This window comes from Lygodium microphyllum, chromosome 23 (assembly GCF_053477565.2).
Source record: "Lygodium microphyllum isolate KBCC chromosome 23, Lygodium_microphyllum_v1.1.10, whole genome shotgun sequence".
Classification (NCBI taxonomy): domain Eukaryota; kingdom Viridiplantae; phylum Streptophyta; class Polypodiopsida; order Schizaeales; family Lygodiaceae; genus Lygodium; species Lygodium microphyllum.
This window is the reverse complement of record NC_141157.1, coordinates 134,728,107-134,754,109: the sequence shown is the minus strand read 5'-3', so window position 1 is coordinate 134,754,109 and position 26,003 is coordinate 134,728,107. Positions and strand designations below refer to the sequence as shown.

Below are 26,003 nucleotides of genomic sequence, written 5' to 3'. Positions count from 1 at the left end.
TATTAATTTTCAGTCTTTAAATACTGAAAATTAATCTAATAATTATTTACATACCCATAACAATAATCTGACTGGCCAATAATTAAATTGGCTAGGCAACTTTCATTCCCAAATATCTCTACGCTATCTTTGACCATCAAATTGGTATTAGGTACCATTAAACGCCACTTCTCTAGTGTCACCAGCAGACACTTATGGCCAAATAAATGACATAGGCCAACAATTGGTACCAAATACCTATCCGGCACAGCTTAAAGCAACTTTTTCCTTTGACATCCCGTGATTTCCTCGGGTCCTAGACTCATAAATTTACTCGAACCCCTGTTACACCTCATATGCGCAACATTTACTTAACCGTGTGATTAAAATTTAATCCACATGTTAAGTGAGGTTTCAAAAATACATGTCCTCATGATAAAAGCCTTTGTTGTTAGTTTGGTTGTATTACCGATCAAAGCTTCAAATGTACCCAACACCTTCCTGTTAGCAAATTAGTCAACTCATGGTTGAGTCAATACTTGTGGTACATCAGGTTGGGCACAAAGACATTTTAGGCATTTTATTTGCCATTGTTTATTGAGGTTTGGGCATTATTTGCAGCCAGTCGGCCAGCATTTAATGCTGTCTAACTTGTCATATTTTAGGCACTTATTTTGGCCTATTTATTGTCAATCTCCCTCCTCCACATTCATTCATCACTTGACAACTTTTGGGGAGAGGGAGTAGGTGCCAGTGCCTCCACAGCTGGTGACTCACATTGTATCTGTACTGTCGCATGTCTTGGTATATGGATTCCATTTCCCAAACATACATCTGAGTTCTCATCTGTATTGTGTTCTCTTTCTTTTCTTTTGTCTTGTGTCAGCAGTTTATTTCAGCACATGTTTATGCTTCCATTGCTGCACCATTTCTGACATGGTATCAGATTTCAGGTTTTGTGTTTCTACTGTGTTCTTTTGTTGATTTCAGGACTGATTTAACCCTCTGCTGCCCTGGCGACTGCTGTCACCCTGATTGCGAGTCCGACCAGTTTTTGGCTTCCCTACTCTGTGTTTTGATCAGCGTCTGCATCACCCATCTGTCCAACACCTCCTACTGCCTGTGTTTTTATCATCAGGCTGCTGGCGACTGTTCCGTACACCTGTTTATGCAGTGCGCAGCCTGCGTTTTGCTGTATTCAGTACTATTTTGGGCAGGGCGACTGGTAGAACAGGCCGTTTTTGCTGTTTCTTGCAGATTTGAACTGCTTTTTTGACTTTGTACAGCAGATTTTGGCTTATTTTGGTCAGATTTTGGGTTATACTGTATGTGAACTCTTGCTTTTCGCAGTCTGTGCTCGTGATTTGGCCATGTTCCCTCCACTAGTTTCCTTTCTCTACTTCTTTTCTAAATCCTCTACAGATGGCTCCTCCGTGCTCATCCACTGATGATACATTATATGGAAGTTCAGGTGAGGCTTTCGCCTTTTCAGAGAGGGGTTTGAAGACAAAGAAGTCGAAGGCCCAATGTTACCACTATAGCAAGAAAGGTCATTTAAGGAAGGACTGCAAAGAGTTAGCGGCTTCCAGGAAGAAAAAGGAGCAGAAGATGAAGCGGGATGTGGACTCCTCTGACGAGTCCTCATCTGCCTTAGATTCCGCATCCGATCCTTCGGCCCAGGCGAAGTCCAAGGTGTGGCAAGGATCCTCTTCTTCTGATCGTGGGAAGGGCTTAGTGGCCCCTTCCTCGGCTGCTTTCTAGTGGTGGTGATGCGGTCATCCCTCACGACTCTCCAGTGCCAGAGAGGGAGTGTGCGAGGGTGGTGAGATGGGGTGGCCGTGCCTCATCTATATTGCTATACAGATGCACAGGATCTAAAGAGGGACATCCCTAACGCATCGATCGAAGTCTGACAAGTACAAATCCTGAAACAAGGATTGATATCCAAGTTCATGATGGGCTTGTTGTGACAAAGAGCGGGTGGCTTTCGTTTGGAGCTCACATGAGGGGACACTTTGGCGGTCTAGCCAAAGACGAGGAATCCATGGTCATTTTGGCACTATGGCATTGGTGACAGGATGGTCATGTATGCTACATCAGGGGCATTGTTGACAAACTTTGAGAGCTGCTATGATCTTCTCTATCTTGAGGAGCCGGTACGATCAACATCGGCATCAAGTTCTCTCCGAGACACCTCAGTGGTGGCTTGCGCACCCACTACTTGGGTATCCATGGTTCTACTCTGGTGGACATTGTTGTATATATTATGATGCGACATTATCATTGTATATTGTATTGTATCAAATCACCCATATCTGAGAGAGGGTGTTAGCAAATTAGTCAGCTCATGGTTGAGTCTGTACTTTTGGTACAGCAAGCTGGGCATAGAGACATTTTAGGCTTTTTATTTGCCATTGTTTATTGAGGTTTTGGCATTATTTGCAGCCAGCCGGCCAACATTTAATGATGGCCGACCTGTCATATTTTAGGCATTTATTTTGGCCTATTTATTGTCAATCTCCCTCCTCCACATTCATTCATCACTTGACAGTTTCTAGGGAGAGGGAGCAAGTGCCAGTGCCTCCACAGCTGGTGACTCACATAGTATCTATATTGTCTCATTTCTTGATATATGGATTCCATTTCCCGAGCATACATCTAAGTTCTCATTTGTATTGTGTTATCTCTTTCTTTTCTTTGGTCTTGTGTTCAACAGTTTATTATCTCTTTCTTTTCTTTGGTCTTGTGTTCAGCAGTTTATTTCAGCACATGTTTATGCTTCCAGTGTTGCACCACTTCTAACACTTTCACCATGCGTGTCGTGACCCTTTATGGACAACTTCAGCAAATGAAGTTTGAGCCAAAGGACACTATTCAGTCCTTTTTGCTTCGTGTTACATAGGTACAATCTACAAAACCAGCTTTGACACATGCAATCTACCCTTCCAGAGACACATCTAGTGGAAACGGTACTCTACAAGCTCCCTCGAAGTTTGATGGAGTAGCCAATGCTTTGCAGACGCACACATCCTCTACACTTGTGAGCTTTACACATATGTTCTCAATGTTGCTTGAGCATGAGGCATCTTTGCATTTACAATGGAGGCTTTTGTCTCATTATGGAAGCTCCAGTGAGACCTTTGCAACTTCAAAGAGGGGTGAAAGAAAGAAGAAGTCCAAGGCTCAGTGTTATCACGGTGATAAGAAGGGACACTTGTTGAGCTAAAAGATGCATTACTTACTGATTAGCCTCCTAAACAACCCCAAAACACACTAAAAATGCTCTTTTAGAGTAGAAACCCTAAAACGGGGAGTGGTTCAAGAGAGTTCAGTGGAAACCCTGAAACGGGAAGCAATTCAAGAGAGTTTAGTGGAAACCCTAATTTTTGGGGCGCCCTTCCACATCTATAAATAGACAAGCTACCCCATTCAGCCCTAATTCCGTCTGTGCAGATTTCACACTCTCCAGTGCAGATTTCAGCCATCAACTTCCTCCCACATGGCTGTCCAGCCCTCAAGACTGTTGCCACTCCATCCGTGTTTGCTGCTGCTGCTGGTGCCTTCATCCATGCTGACGTCAGCTGCTAGCGACATCATCATCTACTGTGATCTGATCATCCAGTCATCGCCAGCCACATCAAACACTGTTTCAGCCTGCTGTTTACAGTAGACTGTGCACAGTTTCCAGCCTCTAATTGGCAATACACTGCTGTGTTTACCAATTTCCATCCTCCAGATTGCTGCGTTTTGGTGACCAGCTTGCTGCCATTCACTATTCAGCACTCCTACACTCTGACTGGTGGTCACAGACTTGGGATCCGTCTCCGATGGATGTCGCACTCCGACATTGCTCTGCCCTTGAGCACACTGTACACTCTTACATTCATTCACAGCATTCATTCACTTCAGAGTTGTGTTTTCTCTCTCTCCCTTCTTCTGTTTGTGTTTGAGTTTTGCGTTTAGGGTTTGAGTTTTGCCCTCTGTGTCTGTGTCTACCTCTTTGTGTTTCTGTCGTGGTCGTACACTCTATGTATCCTCAATGCAAACCCTAGCAATTTTTTTCACATGGTATTAGAGCCGGTGCTCTTGTAAAGAGCATCCTGCGGATATTGTGGAGAGCTAGTTTTTGTGCGAGGCCCGCAATACGACTCGTAACCAAATCACAATGTCCCACACACCTTCTTCTCCAATTCCTATGATGTCTTATCAGGCTTCTCCATCAATGGAGGCCCTGAGTCAGCATTATGGACTCGGTGAGGAGGACGACACTCCACTTTCACCTTCACCTTCTTCTACTCCTATTCCAGATTTTACTAACATGACAGAGGAGGACTTTGAGGAGTACTATTGCAACAAGTAAGGTGATGTTTACACCTCTCCTACCAATTTTGCTACCACATCTGGACCAGTTGGGTGAGACTAGCTACCTCTCCGATCATGGAGGACATACGGCATTCGGAACATCTGGCGATCCATCTTCATCATCTCAGCCAGGTCCAATGTCAGGTTTGTACCATTCTTTTGTGTTGCATGAATCAAAACTCTCGCCTATTTCTTCTTTTGAAGGTACAAGATCCCGATGGCTTTGCGTATGTGAACTTCAATAGAGGGCGCTCACGAAGCAAACGGAATTCAGATACATCTACAGCTTCTGTTTCATTTGAGCATATCACACACACTTCTCACTTCCCTCCCATCCCATCCTCTTCTATATCACACCTTGATCACCTCTCTTGATCTTTTCAAAACCTTGGATTACACTCCACATTTGCATCACACACCCTAGGGGTTGGATCTTCCATCTCCGCTCCTAGAACCTTTTCCTTCTCCACCCCATTCTCTACCTCTTTGCACCATGGTACTTTGTTAGGGGAAATGACACCCTTTAACACACTACCTCTCGCCTTTCAACAAATGAGCACACCCATAACTCTTGGGTTGACTGTGATGGGCATCCCCCTCACTATCCCCAGCTTCACATCTCACATGACCACTCATGCGCAGGGGTTTCCATCCTCAACTTTTATGGTGCGTCTTCACACTCTCCTTGGGTTACACCTACGCAAGGATTCCCATCTTCTGCTCCCCGTGTTCCCATCCCACCTCCTTGGGTTCCTCATGGGGCTACCATGCCCATGCCTAGTCAGCCCATCCCTACCTATGGATCCACCTTGCACACTACCCGCATGCCTGATAGGCACTTCGGGGACCCTTCCCAAGTATACTCCACTCCCTCACTACACTTTTTCACACTATCCATCTCCGAGCACTACCACTCCTGTTGCAATGGCCAAAAATGCCTTTACGGATAAGACACGTTTTAACGGGTCAAATTTCACCACTTGGTCTAATTTCATGCAACAAGTGCTTGAGTCTCAGGATCTTTGGGACCTCGTCATTGGTCTAGAGCCTATGCCGGACCCTTGACTAGCTCACCCTGATTACATCCATCAATGGAGAGCCCGCAATGCCACAGCCAATGTTGAGCTAATGCAAGGATTGCTTCTTGAGTTTCACTCTCAGTTGCAGTACTTCCCGCTCGCGTCAGAGCATTGGAGTCACCTTCTCGACCACTATGCGGGTTGTGATCGTACTTGGCGCATTAATCTCGACTTTGAGCTTCAAGAGTTCTCTATTAAGGGGATGATCTGAAAGTCAAGTTGGCTGAATATAGGCGGTTACTTGCCGAGTTCGCCACTGCTGGCTCTCCAAAGTCAGCCAACCTTCTACGAGTTTGAGTGCCAGTTCTTGCATTACACGAGGCTGCATGATGAAGTCCACAAGAAATCCTCATCACAGCCTTATTCAGAGCAGAGGGGGTCGGTTGCCTCTTCGGGAGGGAAAACCACCAGTGGCAAGAACTCGCAAGATGCGAAGGCAAGCCAATCAAAGGGTGACTCCTCTTCTTCAAATGGAACCAAAGAATCTAGACCTATCTTGCAAGTGGCACCTGCTGCATGAGCATTCTTCAACATGTAGCATACTTTGTCTCTCATTGTGCAGAGCACCACTTGAGCGGATCCTAAGCTGTTTCCACTAGCGGTTGTTGTTACCCCACCACCATCCTCCTTCATCACATGGATACCTCATCACCTATTTTTCCTCATCATCAACACCCTGAGTGGATGGGTTAGCTTGTATTGTTTTGTGATGTGTTGGGTGTATCCTCTCTACTCCCATCTTCTGGGTCACTATTACTCAATCGGCTACATCCCATAAAATTTACCTCACTTATTCTATTTTTAAAAAAAGTTCCATATAGTTCCATCTACCTTTGTAGAGCTTGGTAGACCACTGGGCAACCGACGTGCACCGTTTGTCCGATGCTCTATCCTCTCTGAGGTGACTACTTGGATTCCCTTGGTAAGATAACCATCGCCTCTGTAGTCTTGGTAGGCCACTGGGCAGCCGATGTGCACCCTTTGTCCGATGCCCTGGCTGCTTTGGGAGACACCTTGGGATCAATAATCATCACAGTGGTTGGCCTAACCTTTCGGCTCAGATTTGGGCCTGAGAGGGGGTATTGAGCTAAAATATGCATTACTTGCTGATTAGCCTCTTAAACAACCCCAAAACACACTAAAAAAAGCTCTTTTAGAGTAGAAACCCTAAAAAGAGAAGCGGTTCAAGAGAGTTCAGTGGAAACCCTAAAACGAGGAGCGGTTCAAGAGAGTTTAGTGGAAACCCTAATTTTTGGGGCGCCCTTCCACATCTATAAATAGACAGACTGCCCCATTCAGCCCTAATTCCGTCTGTGCAGATTTCACACTCTCCAGTGCAGATTTCAGCCATCAGCCTCCTCCCATGTGGCTATCCAACCCTCAAGACTACTGCCACTTCATCCGTGTTTGCTGCTGCTGCTAGCACCTTCATCCATGCTGACGTCAGCTGCTAGTGACATCATCAACTGCTGAGATCTGATCATCCAATCCGCCAACCACATCAAACACTATTTCAGCCTGCTGTTTACAGTAGACTGTGCACAGTTTCCAGCCTCTGATCGGCGGTGCACTGCTGCGTTTACCAGTTTCCAGCCTTCAGACTGCTACGTTTTGGTGACCAGCCTGCTGCCATTCACTATTCAGCACTTCTACACTCCGACTGGTGATCACAGACTTGGGATCCATCTCCAGTGGATGTCACACTCCGACATTGCTCTGCCCTTGAGCACATTGTACACTCTTACATTCATTTACAACATTCATTCACTTCAGAGTTATGTTCTCTCTCTCCCTTCTTCTGTTTGTGTTTGAGTTTCTGTGTTTGCGTTTTGAGTTTTGAGTTTTGCATTTAGGGTTTAAGTTTTGCCCTCTATGTCTGTGTCTATCTCTTTGTGTTGTGTTTCTGTCGTGGTCAGACTTTGTGTGTCCTCGGTGCAAACCCTAGCAGTTTTCTTCACAACACTTGTAGAAGGATTGCAAGGAGTTAGCAGCCTCGTGGAAGAAAAAGAAGGAGAAGAAAAAGAAGGATGCAGACTCTTCCAATGAGTCATCCTCTTTCTCAAACTCCGACTCCAATCCTCTGACCAAGGAGAAGTCCAAGGACATGGAAGGGGTCCACTTCTTCAGACCGAGGAAAGGGCTTAACTACCCCTTCCTCTGTTGCTTTCTAGTCCAAGTAATGCACTCATCTCTCACGACTCTCCAATGCTAGACAGGGAGCGTAAGAGGGTGGTCAGATGGGACAGTTACACCCCATCTATACACGTGTATAAGTGCACAGGTTCCTAAGAGGGGCATCCCTGATACATCAATCTAAGTCTAGCAAGTTCAAATCCTAGAGTTGGGATTGGCATCCAGATTCATGATAGGCTATTATTTCACAAAGAGTGGGATTGGCCCCTATAGTCTGAGCTCACATGAGGGGACACTTTGGCAGTCTTGGCCAAAGACGAGGAATCCATAGTCACATATATTTTGAGGCATTTTTGACAGGATGGCCTTGTATGCTACTATGCGACATTGTTGATGGCCATAGAGATCTATCATGAGTCTTTTCTATTTTTAGGAGCTAATATGATCTACATCGACATCAAGTTCTCTTCGAGGCACCTTGATGGTGGCTTGATTACCCACTTGCTTAGATATCCATGGTTCTACTCTAGTGGTTCTATATTGTATATACTATGATTAGCCTTTATCATTGTATTGTATCAAATCCCCCATAATCTAAGAGGGGGTATTAGCAAGTTTGTCAACTCGTGTGTGAGTCTATGCATGCCTATCGGGGTTGGGCCCATTGCCTTTTATTTAGGCATTATTTTAGTAATTTTTGTGTGGCATTTTATGCTAGTCGACAAGCATCTAGCCAACCAACTACCATTTTAGGTCTATTTTATGCCTATTTATTCTATGGCTCCTCCTCTTCTCATTTAGTCATCATTATTCTTTAGGTGGTTTTCCTGTTGGAGAGAGGAGCCAGTGCCGGTGCCCACGTAGCCAGTGACTCATTGTTGTATGCGTCATTCTCGTGTTTGGTATATGCATCCCATTTCCCAAGCACATCTCTGAGTTCTCTTCGTTTGGATTGTCCTTATGTTTTCCTTCTCTTTTATCATATGTTCAACAGTTTATTTCAGCACTTGTCTATGCTTCCATTGCTACACCACTTCTGATAAGACCTTGGTAGAGTGGCACAGACTGACAATGGCTGTTTGAAATCCATGCGTAGAAGCTACTCCGATACCAAATGTTGGAAATGGAGGAAGAGAGTGTGAGCATAAGACAATGAGCAAGAGTGGGCAGTAGTTCCACACTCAAAAGATACAAGTGCTAGAATGATAGAATGAAAGTACAATAGGTCTTAAGTAACTAAGACCTATCCCTAACTCAACTAGAGTTCATCTAACTCTAGAACTAACTTTGGAAGTGGTAACACAACTTATTAATATAGTTGCGTTCACACTACAAACCAAATAACAAACATTGGACAATACCCATAGAATTGGCAAATTCTAACATAACAAGATGAAGGCGTACTTGACATGATTAAACCATCACAATTCCGTGAACAAAAGTGATTTTGAGCACGTCATCAAATCTCGCATCAAATTGCACATTGATGCTTTTGTTAGCCTGCTCTTATTCAGTCTCAGTCTGTCATCTCCTGGTTGTGAGCTCCTGTCAGAGTCTGACAGGAGACAGAGGAGCTCTGTCAGTGTGTTTTTAGGATGCTTTAGTCAGCATGCAGCCTTCGGCATTTTACAGCCCAGATCTGGGCTGTTTTTGGGGTGACTGCCCATTATTTTGGGCAGTCGGACCAGTTCTGGTCAGTCGGACCAGATCTGGCCATAGTCGGCCAGATCTGGCCAGATCGGCCAGTTTAGCTGGTTGGCCAGTTTTCTGGCTGGGGGCTATTTATAGCTGCCCCCCCAGTCAGTCCAGCATTCATGCTCTGCAGGTACAGCACTGCTCCCTCCGTCTCCGTCTCCGGCATTGGTGCTGCCTCTGCTTCTAGTCTGTCCTGGTTCCCTCACTGACGCTCCGGGCTGCGTGCAGGGACTGTTCAGTCCATTCCAGTGTATTCAGCATTCATCTCAGTCAGTGCAGACTTTCTTCCTTCATTCTCTGCTTCCTCTCTCCTCTCCTCTGTGTTCGTGTTCTTCTTTCGCTGCGCACTCTCACATGGTATCAGAGCCTGATTGAGAGCACGGAGGACGAGAGAAATACCTTACTGCTGCTGCCCACAGTTCCACAACAGCCAGGCGATTCCTTCAGACGGCTGCCAACAGGTCTATCCCAGCCAGGCGACTGCATCAGAAGGCTGTACAGCCTGAGTTTGCTATACACAGGGGCTGCCACGTCATCCAGTGACGCAGCAACCCTGCGTTTGCTGCTTGGCGACCTCTTCTGCTGCAGGGCGACCCTCCTACAGCTTGCATTTTGCTGTTTTGCAGGTCGCTTCTTCCCCGGCTGCTCCTATCCTGCAGGCGACCTCTGTCTGGGCTTATTCCCGGTGCTGGTGGTCTCGATTCTGGTGTTCGACATCAGATCTATTTGCGTTTTGCAGATCCAGGTGTTTGTAGGCACTCTCTGCCTGCATCTTGGTGGTTGGTGACCACATTGTTGGTCCTATTTCGTCAGCGGCACAACTTTCTTTGGTATTTTGCAGATTGGAAGATGTCTTACCAGTTTTCAGGCTTTGAAGACTCAGAGGATGAGCTTCTTTCTCATCATTCCTCTGAGCGGAGGCGGGACTATCATGAAGTTCGACATCGGGAAGACCCTCCTCGCACTCGTCCTTCTTCAGTCCATGCATCTCAGAGGGTTCCATCTACTGCGAAGGTTTCTTCAGTGAAGACTGCATCAACTGTGCGGATGCCTTCCTTGATTCCCTCTATCTAGGTGCCGATTCTCCCTTCCTTTCCGAAGGAAGACAAATTGGATGGTTCCAACTATTCCCTATGGTCATGCAAGGTGGCTTGCATCCTTGATACCTTTGATCTGTGGGAGCTTGTTTCTTCGCCCATCGACCGACCTCCCGTGGATTCGTCCGATGGCACCTCTATGGACCGTGCAGCCTTATGGGATAGGCTCAACTCTCGAGCCCGTTCCTTTCTTTTTATGAGTCTCCATGATTCTGTTCTTGTACATGTTCATAGGTTAAAGACCGTGGCGGAAGTATGGACAAAGCTTGCGTCTTTGTATCAGCACAAGACATTTGCCCACAAGATTTCCCTGGAGAAGAAGTTGCGGATGCTCAGTCTTGATGGTTCTTCTTCCATGAAGGAGCACATCACGAAGATGGAGGATATGCAAGGCGAGCTAGCCTCTCTTGGTCGTTTGATATCGTCTGAGGATATGGCAATGATTCTGTTGACTCAGCTGCCATCACCCCGTTATGATGTCTTCTACACCAGCCTCATCACTATGAGAACCCGTGAGACTCTCCAATGGGAGGAGCTTTCCCCGCTTGTCTTGGAGCATGACGAGCGACTCAAAGAGGTGGGAGCCAGTGGCTCCACCAAGGCATTTACGGCTGCCACAGGTGGTGGCAAGAAGAAGAAACAAAAGAAGGAGAAGTCCAAGGACAAGCAGGAGGAAGATAAGAAGGATGCGAAGGAGAAGAAGCCCAAGTGTCCCCATTGTGGGAAGGGCACTCATCCCGAGGAGAAGTGTTGGTAGAAGTATCCCCATTTGAAGCCTAAGGAGAAGGACTCGAAGGCGGCCCCAGCCACAACAGAATCTGCGTTTGTGCATCTCTTTGTTGAGGAAGACACTGCCCTAGCTTCTACCACACAGGAGAAGCCTTGGCTCGTCGACAGTGGAGCATCTTCACATATGACCTTCCGTCAGGATTGGCTTCAGGATCTTCGTTCCAGAGGGGGTACAGTCACCATTGGTGACAATTCTACAGTTCCTGTTCATGGAGTGGGGACTTTACCTATGTTTTCTGACAGGCGGTCTTCCTCCGCCAAAGTTCTCTATGTGCCTGATTTGGGTTTTAACCTATTATCTGTGCATGGTCTTACTCAGTTAGGTACCCGAGTCATTTTTACTCAGGATGCAGTCACAGTGGAGGATGCTTCTACAGGTGATGCTCTTTGGACAGGTACACAGGAGGGTGGGCTTTATACGCTCACAGCCTTGGCTGCGCGGGCTTCCCATGAGCTTGGGCTGCTCTGGCATGCTCGGTATGGTCATTTGAACCTTGATTCTCTTCGCCGGGCTTCTAAGAGGAAGATGGTGGAGGGACTTTCTGATTTCCCTCCTCTTCACACTTTGTGCCCTAGCTGCTTGAGGGGCAAGCAGCACCGGCAGCCTCACCCGCAAGTTGCTTCTAGGAGGGCTACTTCTCCGCTTGAGTTGGTTCATACCGACCTTTGCGGACCTATGGGCACGGCCTCCCTTGGGAAGGCCAAGTATTTGATGCTGATTGTGGACGACTTTAGTCGTTATGTGTGGCCTTATTTCTTGGAGTACAAGAGCGAGGCGTACTCCCGTTTCTGTGAGTGGCAGGTGTTTGTGGAGACCCAAACAACTTCCAAAGTCCGTGGTGTTCGAGCTGATCACGGTGGAGAGTTCACTTCTCACCTTTTCTCTCAGTTTTGCAGGGATCATGGTATTCGGGTGGAGTATTCCCATCCGAACACACCGTCAGAGAATGGTGTGGTGGAGCGTGCGAATCGGACCATGATTGAGATGGCCCGATCTATGCTGGAGCATAGAAGTCTTCCTCATTTCCTTTGGGGTGAGGCGGTGGCTACAGCGGTGCATATACGCAACCGCTCTCCGACTTCGGCGTTACAGGACATGACTCCATATGAGGCTTTCTTTGGAAAGAAGCCTTCCGTGTCCCATTTTCGCATCTTTGGGTGCGATGCTTTTGTCCATGTGGACAAGAAGAAGAGGAAGACGAAGTTCGACTCTAAGTCGAGAAAGCTTATCTTCGTTGGTTATAGTACGACCACGAAGGGATATCGGCTCTACGACCCGACGACTCGGCAGGTTGAGGTGAGCAGGGATGTGATCTTTGATGAGGCTTCGGCCTCTGAGGATCCGATTGATAGTTCTATAACAGATGTTTCTTCATCATCGACGGACCCCCCCCCCCCCACCTTCTCTCCCTTCACTTCCTTCCAAGATCACCCTTAGCACCCCCCCTATACCTCCTCCTTCGGCTTCCCTTTCCCCTTTGGTGGATGTGCCTTCGTCTTCTACGAGCTCTTCTACCGCCACTTCGGGATCTTCTTGGGATATACAGCCTTCTTTAGATGCGGAGGATGTACCTTCACTCGGTGAGGGGGAGTCCCTCTCCGATTTGGGTGCTTTACAGGTTCCGGAGACCCCCCAGTCTCCCTCACAGAAGGAGTCTCTCAGGATTCCTTTATGGTATCGCCGGCTCATGCAAGATTCAGGTGTTACTCACTTTCCTGCTTCTTCTTCAGGTCCACGTCGATCAGCACGTTTACAGGCCCAGCGGGACAGTTCACTATGTGTGAACTATGCTCTTATGTCACAGATTCTTCAGGATTCCGAGCCTTCCACTGTGGAGGAGGCTCTTGCACAGGATATTTGGAGACAGGCTATGCAGGCCGAGCTCGACTCCATCGAGCGAAACCATACGTGGGAGCTTGTACCGCGTCCCGCGAAACGGAAGGTGATTGATGTGAAATGGGTCTTTAAGACCAAATATCTTGCAAATGGCTCCTTGGACAAGTATAAAGCTAGGCTTGTTGCCAAGGGTTTTGCCCAGCGTGCAGGGTTGGATTACTTTGAGACTTTTGCTCCTACAGCTAGGATGTCCACCATCCGAGTGCTTTTGGCTCTTGCTGCTCATCACCGTTGGCCTGTCTATCAGATGGACGTCAAGTCTGCTTTTCTGAATGGCGTTCTTGAGGAGGAGATTTATGTTTCACAACCTCCTGGTTTTCTTGTGCAGGGGAAGGAGGATCATATCTACAAGCTGCGGAAGGCTCTTTATGGCCTAAAGCAGGCTCCTCGTGCTTGGTACCAGCGGATTGACCGCTTCTTTCTACAGAGTGGCTTTGCGCGCTCCGCTTATGATCCCAACCTCTACTTACGGGTTGTGGATTCTCTTTCGGTGTTCCTCATCTTGTATGTGGATGATCTTATCATCACAGGGAGCGACACTCAGCAGGTGGAGCATACGCGGTCCATTCTACAGCAGGAGTTTGACATGACGGATCTAGGGATCCTTCACTTCTTTCTAGGTCTGGAGATCTATCAGATGGCACAGGGCATTTTTATCTCGCAGCACAGGTATATCTCCGAGCTTCTTTCGGAGTTTGATATGGCTCAGTGTCGGCCTATCTCATGCCCTATGGACCCTGAGTCCAAGCTTTTGACAGCTGGAGTTCCTCTTACCGATCCCACCCGTTACAGGTGCCTTGTCGGCTCTCTTATCTGGCTGCTTCACACTCGGCCGGATATCTCCTTTGTGGTGGCTTTATTGTCTTCCTTTATGCAGACTCCTGCCCAGGATCACTGGCAGGTGGCCTTGCGGGTTCTTCGCTATTTGCAGGGGACTCGATCCTTTGGGATCATGTATGGAGATGGGATTACCCTTTCTGGATGGAGTGATTCTGATTGGGCAGGTGATGTGGATTCACGACGATCCACTACAGGTTATGCTTTCACCCTTGGATCTGGTGCTATCTCTTGGAGCAGCAAGAAGCAGCCTACTGTGGCCCTTTCTTCTACAGAGGCTGAGTATCGGGCCCTATGTTCGACCGCTATGGAGGCAGTTTGGCTCCGTCGCTTACTCGCGGAGATTGGCTTTTCCCAGACCGGACCTACGGAGCTGCGCGTGGATAACCAGAGTGCTCTTGCTCTGGCCAAGAACCCGGTGTTTCATGCTCGTACGAAGCACATTGAGGTTCAAACTTCAGTATCACTATGTTCGAGAGCGGATCGTGGATTCGGAGCTGGTGGTGGTCTATTGTCCTACGGCGGCCAATGCAGCTGATCTCTTTACGAAGCCGTTGCCTCAGGCTTCTTTACTTCATCACATGCGGTTCTTGGGTCTTCAGACTCTCCCAGGAGTTGAGAGGGGGTGTTAGCCTGCTCTTATTCAGTCTCAGTCTGTCATCTCCTGGTTGTGAGCTCCTGTCAGAGTCTGACAGGAGACAGAGGAGCTCTGTCAGTGTGTTTTTAGGATGCTTTAGTCAGCATGCAGCCTTCGGCATTTTACAGCCCAGATCTGGGCTGTTTTTGGGGTGACTGCCCATTATTTTGGGCAGTCGGACCAGTTCTGGTCAGTCGGACCAGATCTGGCCATAGTCGGCCAGATCTGGCCAGGTCGGCCAGTTTAGCTGGTCGGCCAGTTTTCTGGCTGGGGGCTATTTATAGCTGCCCCCCCGGTCAGTCCAGCATTCATGCTCTGCAGGTACAGCACTGCTCCCTCCGTCTCCGTATCCGGCATTGGTGCTGCCTCTACTTCCAATCTGTCCTGGTTCCCTCACTGACGCTCCGGGCTGCGTGCAGGGACTGTTCAGTCCATTCCAGTGTATTCAGCATTCATCTCAGTCAGTGCAGACTTTCTTCCTTCATTCTCTGCTTCCTCTCTCCTCTCCTCTGTGTTCGTGTTCTTCTTTCGCTGCGCACTCTCACAGCTTTAATACCAATGAAAAATCCCCATAGGATCCAACTTGCACATGAAACATGACGCAAGACAAACTCCCATAAAAGGGGACTGGACATCAAACTCACCTCCCAGCCATTGAGCCAAACGGACTCAGCCCCAAGCCTAGGAGCTAGCAGCACTCTAGTTCATGACCACATCCCAAGGATTGGTATCCCTCCATACCACCAACCCACACCATCCCAATGTATGCATGCATTGGCCAATAGGCCAAGAGTCCAAGAGTGGTGATCGCACAATGAATGTTTACCATAAGGCCTTGAGTCCTATAAATAGAACTCAATTGCCCTAACCTCAAAGTGCCCTTAGTGAATTCACACCAAGTCACTTCATAACCAATGTGACTAATGCTACAAGCACCCGTCAGCATGTCTAGGAACATAAGAGTTAGAGAGCAAGGAGAGATTTGTGGCCACCAAGGACCAATGCTATAGCAAATGACAGCAATTCGGAGCCCTCCAAGCATGGGTGACAACAACTAAGGTCCCTTTGGTGCAAGTGATAGCATATAGAAGGAGGTAGCAACCTTTCTAGTGGTCCTAAGTGTGAAGAAAAGCTCCAAATGCAAAAAGCACAAAACCAATCATACGACAAAGCACAGATTGATAAACTCAGAACATAGTTAGGGTTAGGATAACTCAAAGACAGTGAATACAATGAATAATGAAGTGAACGAATATTGAATATACAGTGCTCATGCAGCAAACACATTATGCAATGAATACTAGACCTCAAACTCTCATATCTCTAGGATCAAGGCAGAGGTAATGAGCTGTAGAGTGTGTCCTACTCTGAGCACATCCCGAATCGCACCAAAGGCAACCTTGGAGTGTCGAACACCAACAAATGGAGCCAAGGAAGGCTGGATCTAATGCAGATAGCAATGCAGGAGAGAGAGAGAGAGAGAGAGAGACTAAAAACACAAATACCTAAGGAGAGAAAATTTAAACGACATCTATCAAGTGAAAACGCAGCAAACAAAGGCGAGAAAGGTCACGGCAGAAGTCAGAAACTAAAAACACAACATTCATAGGAGAAAGAAGATCAGGGAACTCCAAATTACTGGTGACAGCAGCAGATATTGACATCAGCATCAAATGCAGCACTCAAACAGTAGGCAACAGCTCCAGGGTACCAACCAATAGCTGCAAACAAGTGGTGAAGATTGAAATCAAGCACCAAATGGTAGCAAATGGCTAGGCGAAGCTTTAACCGCGATGTCCTCCGCAAACGGGATGTGGGCAGTAGAGATACGGCTCCTGAAACTTGCAAAAACAAGATTGAGGGAGAGTGGTGGATTGCATGCCTATTTATAGAAAGTTTGGAGCACCCAAATTACGGTTTATATGTGGGACACAATAACTCTCTAGAACCATATTTCTTTTTAAAATAAGATGTAAATAATGTCAACCAAGCAATAGATGCGAAGGTTTCTTCATAGTCAATGCCGTGTGTTTACTTGAAACCTTGCACTACAAGGCAAGCCTTGTATTTCTCTTAAGTACCAGCAGACTTTAGCTTTCCTATCTTGTCATCAAGAGTGTGCGTATAAGCACAGCTACCAAAAACTCTAAAGTGAGAAATAATCGGCCGAGAGCCAAAGAATGCCTCGTACAGAGTCTTTTTAGAGACCGCCACAGTCGGCCATCAATTGAGGATGTACACTGATGTGTTAACCACCTCGACCCAAAGACGCTCATTGAGCTCTACTGCAAATAGCATAGAGCATGCCATATTCAAAACAATCTAGTTCCTATGCTCTACGACTCCATTCTGTGCAGGGGAGTTGGTAGAGATGAGCTAGCATGTAATGCCTCCACACGATGACCAATATGATTATGAACCAACAACACCAAAGCATTGAAACAAGCGAAAGCATCGAACTTGTACTTGAGGAAATACACCCACATGTATCTAGAGAAATCATCTATGATCAAAAAGAAGTACAGTGCATCATTTAAGGCGACAGTGGATGTGGGACCATTAAAATCTACATAAATGAGCCTAAGGGGTTCCGCAGCATGAGTGATAGACTATTGAGAAAGGGGCGTACGATGTTGCTTACCTAGCTCATATGCTTTACAGACCTCTCGAGATAGTTGTAGGCTTGCAAGGCCCTCAACCATCCCCTAACGCAACAGCTCATAAAGAGAGTTGTAACCAAGATGTCCTCAATACCGATGACTCTCCTTCCATGAAAAATCACATGATTCGTGGAGTTTCCAACTGCAGAGTGGGGTGTTGAGCATTCGGTCCTTCGAGATCCAAGTGATAGTTGAGCACCTACTTCAGTGTGTTTGGAGCCCCTACTAATTGAGGCTCCCCCCTCCATGAAGGAGGAGATTGCTTTACCACCGGATTCACCCATTGAGCCGGCACCGATGGATATTCCAAAGACTTCGGCAAAGGCAAAGTAGCGAGGTCCTTATTGAGCTCATGATACACTCCATGGTTCAAGGATTGAGGGAGTCCCTAAGGAGTAGTAGTTGCAAGATGATCCGCAACGCTCTCAGAGAAACCAAGCACACTCCACTACGCTTGTTTGTGCTGACTATTGTTTGATGACTCGTAGCATGCAAGATAGGGAGTCCACCTCCGCAAAGAAGGCTTTACAATCACAACACATAAAAAAGGCTATGGAATAGGAGTTGGATGCTATTGAGCGGAATGGCACTTAGGATCTTGTGCCTCACCCCACTCATAGAAAGGTGATTGGAGTCAAATGGATCTTTAAGACCATGTACCATAGTGATGGCACTCTAGAAAACCACAAGGTTTAACCCATTGCAAAGAGCTTCGAACAGTGCACAAGGATGGATTTCCATGACACCTTTGCACCTATAGCTCAGATGGCTATCTTTAGGGCCATTATTGCCTTAGCCAACCATAGGAGATGCCGGTTTATCAACTTGATGTGAAGTCTGCCTTTCTTAATGGTGATTTGAAGAAGGAGATCTATGTTAAGCAGCCTCATAGTTTTTCCTCATCTAATGGATAAGTGTGTTAGAATTTGCCAATTCTATGGGTAGTGCCCAATTTTTTAGTCTTTAGTTCTTTTGTAGTTCTTAGTGTGAACACAACTAAAGTTACAAGTTGTGTTACCACTCTTAGAGTTAGAGTTAGAGTTAGTTAACTCTAGTTGAGTTAGAGCTAGGTCTATCTTTGACTTATCTTGTACCTTTCATTCTCAATCTTTCAGTTCAATAGGTACACTATACTCTTTTGCTTCAGCGCACTTTTATTGTCTCTCTTCTCTCTCTTCCATAGCTGGCTGTCATTTTCCAACATTTGGTATCAGAGCAAGGTTCTATGCGCAGATTCAATTCAACCATCGTCAACTGGTGCCACCCTGCCTAAGGTTGTTGCTGTCAGCTAGCTCTTTGCTCGAGGAAGAGAAGGATGAGCTGCTACTGTTTTCAGTCTGCATGCAGCCCTACACACAATTCCGTACGCAACCCAAGGAGCTACTCTTTTGGAGGAGTTGCTGTTGTTTTCAGCTCTGCTTTTTCACCTCTACCCACCATATTCTCAGCCCTACCTGCGATTTTTTACAAACCCTAAAAAGTGCAAAAACCCTAATTTTCAAATTTAGGGTGTTTTCGAAATTTCTGCAATTTCCCATCCATTTTGGCCAACTCTTTCCAAATCTCAGCTTGTGCAGCCCAAAATTTGGGCCTTTTGTCAATTTTCGCTCCAGATCAAATTGACAACTAATTCAAAGAAATTTCACAATTTTTTTGGCATTCCTGCCAAAAATTTTAGGGCTTTTGCCCGACTTGCAATCCCACATGCAAATCTTCATTGGAAACGCTAACATTGCAAAATTTTATCGACATTTGTGCAAGAAGAAATTTGGGGCTTTTGTCCTAGAGGCTCTGACATGCATCACGATGTCGTGCCGCTACACAAACACAGTGTAAAAAACCCTGGAGTGCATCATCATCCAACTTTCCTATTAATCAAGAGAGTCCATGTCATACTAATCGTTACTGTTAGTATCCATGGTATGGATAGTTCAAAAATACGAGATTTTTGGACCATTTTAGCCTATTTTTGATATTTTAGCCATTATTTATTGTAAATATCCTCAAAAGGTATAGTAAACTTCTAGAATAGGGTGACATGCAAAAAGCAAGTGGCTTTTCAGCCAATTTTGGGAAATCTCATAAAAAAAAGAAGGGCTCTTGAGTTTGCACGGCACGCGATCGCAATTCTCAGGCAGCAAACAACACTCCGGACGGGAGAAGAGGAGGAGTGATCCAAGAGAAATCTAGTTGAGCATCCTAAAGATTTACCCCCCTTTCAGAGCTAAGGGAACTATCAAATTTTCCGTCTGAGCAACAGAGGAGACGCTAGTATTTGGTGCGAGTTTTTGGGTATGACAAGAAGCTCCAAGAGATCTAATGCTTGGAGATTGCTTTTAAGTACTAGTAGACATTGTCTAGATAATCCAAGAACCATTTGTCTTGGAGTTTAGCCATCAAACGATCAACTTATAACTGCTGCAATAACCATGAATACTTAGGGCTGAAGTGCATTTGGAGTCCCATACAAGGCTTTTATTTCCCTTCTCAGGTTCTATCATTACATAGTCCTCCTAGGCCTTCAGAAGCAAAAATTGCAGATTTCAAGGCTAAATTAAAACATGCATTTGCTATGTCAGATATGGGCTGTCAACACTATTATTTGGGGATTTAGTTCGCCCAAAATCAACATGGTATCATCATGTCACTGTCACTGTATGTGGATAAGCTGTTACATAGGTTTAATATGCAAGATTGCAAACCTATGTACACTCTTATGGATGACGGTGAATAGATGTCTAATGTTGCAATTTACAGCCAAGTTGTTGGCTATTTTATTTATCTTTGCAACACACGCCCTGACATTCAATATGCAATATCTCAGATGAGGAGGTATATGCATTGCCCATGGACTATACATTAGCAAGTTGTTAAGCGGATCTTTAGACACTTGCAAGATACTCAATCACATGCATTATTATTTCCCAGGGGGGAGACTTGCAATTATACGCTTACAATGATTCAGATTGGGCTGGTGATACAGACACTTGGCAATCTATTAGTGGACAATGTTTCTTTCTGGGCCGTTCACACATTTCATGGCTAAGCAAGAAACAGCCTACGGTCGCTACCTCCTCCTATAAGGCTAAGTACAGGGCAGTCTTCACAACAACAATGGAATATGTATGGTTGCTTGGATTGTTGGCTGATCTACATTTACCCTTGGAGGGTCCTACACCCATTCTTTCTGACAGTCAAAGTGCTATTGCAGTGGCATAAAATCCTGTGTTTCATGCTTGCACAAACATTTTGAGGTGCATTACCATTATGTTAGAGAGAGATTCTATGCAAGAGAGATTAGCTTGATGTATGTTCCTACAAAGGAAAATGTTGCAAACATTTTCACCAAGGCACTACCTCGTGAGAAGTTTGAGGCTTTTCGCAAGTCCTTAAACTTGCTACCCTTTGGTGATTGGTCATTCCTGTACTTTATCACATTGGCACTACAAAGGGGTGTTAGAATCCACCAATTCTATGGGCAATGCCCAATGTTTTAGTCTTTAGTTCTTTTTCAATTCTTAGTGTGAACACAACTAAAGTTATAAGTTGTGTCACCACTCTTAGATTTAGAGTTAGAGTCAATTAACTCTAGTTAAGTTAGAGCTAAGTCTATCTTAGACCTATCTTGTACCTTTCATTCTCATTCTTTCAATTCAACAAGTACACTCTACTCTTTTGCTTCAACACACTCTCATCGTCTCTCTTTTCTCTCCTCCATAGCTAACCATCATTTTCCAACAAGGTGTATAGGTTAAAGAAGGCCCTTTACCACCTCAAACCAGCTCCACAAGCTTAGAACAAGAAGATAGACTCGTTCCTCCAAGGGAAGTTAGGGTATTGACATTCCTCTTCCAATCCCCAATTGTATATCCACACCTCAACTCAAGGGCACGCATTATTCATACTTCATGTGGATGATCTCAATTTGACAAGTAACCATACACAAAAGGTCAAGCAAACAAAGGAGGCACTACACGAGATGTTCGAGATGGCAGAAATGGGCCTTCTCTATTTCTTTTCAGGTCATGAGATTTGGTAGACCCCAAGGAGGATTTTCATCTCCCAACAACATATATGTGCAAGAGCATACTCCTATGGATCTGTATTGGAAGGCTACGGCCATAGTTACCAAGAAACCTGTTCCATAAGGTTAGGAAACTCGTTTCATACCTGGGCATTTCAAAAACCTATGAAACACCTATTTTAAATTTCCAAAAAGACCCTACACTAAAAAATGTGTTTGAACTTTTGTAACCTTTGTCATGGATTCACATGAAACGATGAAGGGGATATTGACATTGATTGCAAGAATTTTTCTTGAGGAGTTGTTCTTGATGCATGTATATATTGATGCTTCTATAATTAAAGCTAATATTGTGATGAGTGATGGACCATGATACATGTATATATTGATGCTATGTTGAATCTCCATTTACATTGTATAGGATCATGAGTTATGATAAATTATATTATATGAGTCAATTTGTACGTATAAAGTCTCATGATAGTTTTTTCCATCTCAAATAAACTGGTTTCTAATGTTTTAAGAAACTCATATGAAACCTATGAAAACTCTTTCATACCTCCTATTGCAAAAACACTTGGCAAAAATGGCTATAGTCCATGCAGATTCACCAGTAGTGAATGCTACCTACAACAAGCAGTTGATTGGATCGTTGATATGGCTTCTTAACGCTCGGATTGATTTGTGCTTTCTTGTAGGTTTGCTAGTAGGGTTCATGGGTGAACCCAAGGTGGTTCATTGAAAGGCTACTATGAGGATTTTACAGTTCCTAAGGGGAAACCTGATCTTGATATTCATTATCCAGCAGGTACTAGATATTTGGTTCTAGTTGTTACAAGCTGGACAGATTCAAATTGGGGCGGAGATGTTGATCAGCTAAGGTCAACAACAGGATATTGCCTTACTTTCGATGCAGGTGTTATCCCATGGTGTAGCAAGAAGCAGCCCACAAGCCCTTTCTTCTACAAAGATGGAGTATAGAGTGGCATCTTCTACCACATGTGAAACAGTGTGGCTTCGAAGGTTACTAGGAAAGCTTGGTTGCCTGCAAAAAGGTCCTACAACATTTCATTGCGATGATGAGAGTTACATTGCTTTGGCACAAAACCCTATGTTTCATGCTAGGTCAAAGCACATTGAGATACAATAACATTTCATTCAAGACAAGATCTTGGATGAGACTATTGATGTGGTATACTACAAGATAGAGGACAATTTGGCACATTTGTTTATGAAGTGTTTCCTCAAGTTGTTCCGCGATAGCACTCAAGATCCTTGAGCCTTACGCCGCATCCAAGATCTAAGAGGGGGATGTTAGAGATTTAGGTACATTTGTTTATGAAGGTGTTTCCTCAAGTTGTTCTATGATAGCACTCCAAATCCCTGAGCCTTACGCTACATCCAGGATTTGAGGAGGGGTGTTAGAGATTTAGTCATCCCTTGAACTAGCATTCTCAAGCTACAGTTGGTACAATCAATCCCCTCAGTCAATTTTTGGGCATTTTTCAGCAATCACCAGGTGCAGGCACCTTTTACCAGGCAAGGGCAGTGCCATGTGGCATTACGGCAGCAAATTGCCATTATTAGGCATTTATTGCAGCCAGACAGCTGCTGGTCGGCCAGTTTTGGCTGGCCACCCCGATTATTTTAATGCCATATTTCATGCTATTTACAGCCACTAGTCAACCTGCCCACTTCACTTGTCTTTCAAGTGGTGGGAGAGAGATCGGCTCGAGGAAATACTTAAATGGCCCGTTTGCATATCTGCCTTCTTCATTCCAGCATTCATTGACTGCACATTTCTGCGTTCTTCCGTCTCTTTTCTCTCTCCCTCTTCTCTCGTGTTCATTGTCTTTCAGTCTTGTCCATATGCTTCCGCATTTGCTGCACTCTTGACACCCTTTTGGGCAAGCTGGTGGATACCACCAGTAATGTTTTCAAGTTTGCATACTATCAAAAAAAAAAAAAAAAAATCCAAATGATTGGCCGTAGATAGCCATCCGAAAGTCCCTTGGACTGAAAAAAGCACAATGACAATCTCTAGGATGGTGGCTAGACAAATCAGCACACTGGGGATTACGTGTAACCTGCCTCAAACTTTGGAAGGAGAATCATTTGTTCCCCAAAACAGAAAAGCAGCAAATTCTTCAAACTTCTAAACTTTGGAAGTAACCTGCCTTGAACTTTGAAAGGAGAACCATTTGTTTGCCAAAACAGAAAATCAGCAAGTTCTTCAAACTTCTCGACTGCAACAGGTTACCACAGCTCAATCATCATAACATGGGACTGTAGCCGCCTTTCAATGTGTATTTCTCAAGCCTTTGAAACATTGGTCTTGTTATTAGTACCGTGAGTCAACATTGGAAAGAATATTCTGAAGATAAACCTACAGTACAATCCTTCAAAAGCTAATTTCGAAATGAAGAAACAAAGAAAGTTAGATCTGTCCATTGCAAAGTGGACTTAGAGCACATGAGAATAAGAGACTTGCAGTTGCACTTTATAAGATGTTTAAACCTTGTGGTAAGTAGCTACAGCTCACAGCAGGGAGCTCTGATCTATGACGCACCTCATAAGTTGCAAAGGAAATGTTCTCTATGAAAAGCAAGGCCCATGGGAGAAAAGAAGCGAAAACCACACAATACAGATACAAGCATAATAATTTCCACAGTTACATGTCTGCAAGCCACGGGACTACGTCATACCTTTGTTTTGTCAATGAAAGGAAAAAGAATGCAAAAACCTAGCTTGAAGCGTGTTCCGAATCACTAGGCCGCAGGCCTTTTACTGCCTTCTCTGCGTCCACAACCATTGGGCCTCCACTTAACTTGACATCGCCACTTGGCTGCGTGACAGGAGAATCTGTGTAGGAAAGAGCAATCAATTGCTGCCGATAATCCTCCTCGTCTGGACCTCTATCCTTTCGATGGTTGCTTGTATTGTCAGACTGTGTACCGTGTTGCTCCTTGGTATCGACGGTCTCTCCTGAGAGGCTCTGCAGCCCGGCAGCCGCGTCGGCCTGCGAGATCCACAGAAACTGCTCGCGAGTGCGATCCGCAGAATGCGAGTCGAGTGAGGGACGGCGGTCTGGGGTCAGAACGTGGCCATCTGATGCATCCATTCAATGGAAAGAGACGGTGCTGTGCTGCAGGGAAGGGAAAGAGGAAAATAAGGACACGGACGAAGATACGCCGCTGCTCAACAGGTCGGGTCTTTTGTCCTGCAACCGATGATTGAATGCAACAAACGATATACGAATGATGTCTGCTGCCCCACTTTGACCAACGTACAGCACGGCAATGTTCGCGGTTGTGCGAGCAATACACAAAACCTTCGCCCTTTTACCACGAGATATTTGCAGAGCTCAAGATTCCTAGGCAGTTTAAGAGCATGGACACACCCAAGTCAATCGATTTGTGCAAGTCGGCTTAATCAAGTCGGTAGCTCGTATAGACAAGACATTGGACTTGATTTTACTTTGCCTCCATCAAAGATAGAACTTTGGGAAGTGAATGAAGCACCCTCCACAAAAGTGGGTACTCCGATAACTAGCCTAAGTAGTGATCACACCATGCGTATCTATTGGTTGATAGTCACCTTCCCTCTCCTTTTGCACATTCTCTTTACTCTGTTGGGGGTAAAGGCGTCTCTGTCTAGCCGCCTGTATATTACTACACCGACAGTCACCGCCACTGCACACTGCAGGTGGCAGGCGCCCGTCACCGTCACTTTATTCTTTATTCTTTTAGTGACAACTTGAATAAAGGAAGGCCCGGTCACACATTGTGACTGTTGGAGTTCCCATTTTTAGTCTCTCCATTTCTTGCTCTTGCTTTTCCGCCATAGCTCTCGAGTCGAACCTTCGATCCGTCGCTCCCTTTCAACTAGTATCAGAGCTTTGCTTTCCGACTCTTGAGCTTGGTTCGTGGCATTCTCAACATCCCATCGACTCCCTACTTGCATTGGGTCTCCTTCCCGGCAGCCATATCCGACTCCTTCGAGCTCCTGTCACTCCCCGGCTTCCTGAGCACCTTCCCAGCATTGTTGGGCACCTTCAGAGCATTACATCAGAGGTATTTGATCATTTTCTTCAGGGTTTACTTCAATTCTCAGGTCTCACAGGCTGTAAACAAGATTAGGGCAGCCACCATTGAAGCTCCCTTGCTTCATATCTCACTTGTCTTTGAACAAGACTTGTTGGAGCTTGTTTGAGACCTTCCTTGGCTTTAACCGGACCCCTCCGACTCGGCCACCATTTTTTGCAACCCCAAGACCAGCATTTACAGTTGGCGCAATCATGCAGCCCTCCCATATGTGACTTCAGCATTGACAGTCACAACAGCAGCTCTCCCCCTCCATTGGCACTTGGAAAGGCTCCATTTCGAGCATATGAATATGCTTTGATGCTTGGTTTTGATGGTTGATGTATTGCCATAGCATTTGGACTGATTTAACACTGTTTTGGGACTATCATAACAGTCCACAGGCAGTTTATGACAGTGTTACACTGACATTTGATGCTACAGCTTGTTTGGCATTGCCATTTGATGCCCGGTTGGTCCCGTTTGATGCCCAGATGTTAGGGGAATGTATGTCTATTGTTTGGCAACCATTTGGAGCTGATTTTGGTGCTGAAATTCTCAGTTTTGAACAATAAATCACTGCTATACACAGTTGGGCTGAAGTCATTTTACTCATGTATACTTATGCCTATGCTTTTCGGGCTATGTTTCGGGCATATATGGTGATGTATTAACACTTGGGGCTTGACATAGAGCTTGGTTTTGATTCGGGATCGTTGGTTGAGCTTGAGC

The 26,003-nt window shown here is 45.5% G+C and overlaps 1 protein-coding gene across 1 annotated transcript; it reads right to left on the bottom strand.

The window, feature by feature from the left end:
• Window positions 1-23,576: 23,576 nt before the first annotated feature.
• On the bottom strand, window positions 23,577-24,519 carry LOC148016778 (uncharacterized). The gene has a single exon (XM_087664119.1). The coding sequence runs from the start codon at window positions 24,308-24,310 to the stop codon at window positions 23,933-23,935; it is 378 nt and encodes a 125-aa protein (XP_087520245.1). The 5' UTR covers window positions 24,311-24,519; the 3' UTR covers window positions 23,577-23,932.
• Between the last annotated feature and the right edge of the window lie 1,484 nt (window positions 24,520-26,003).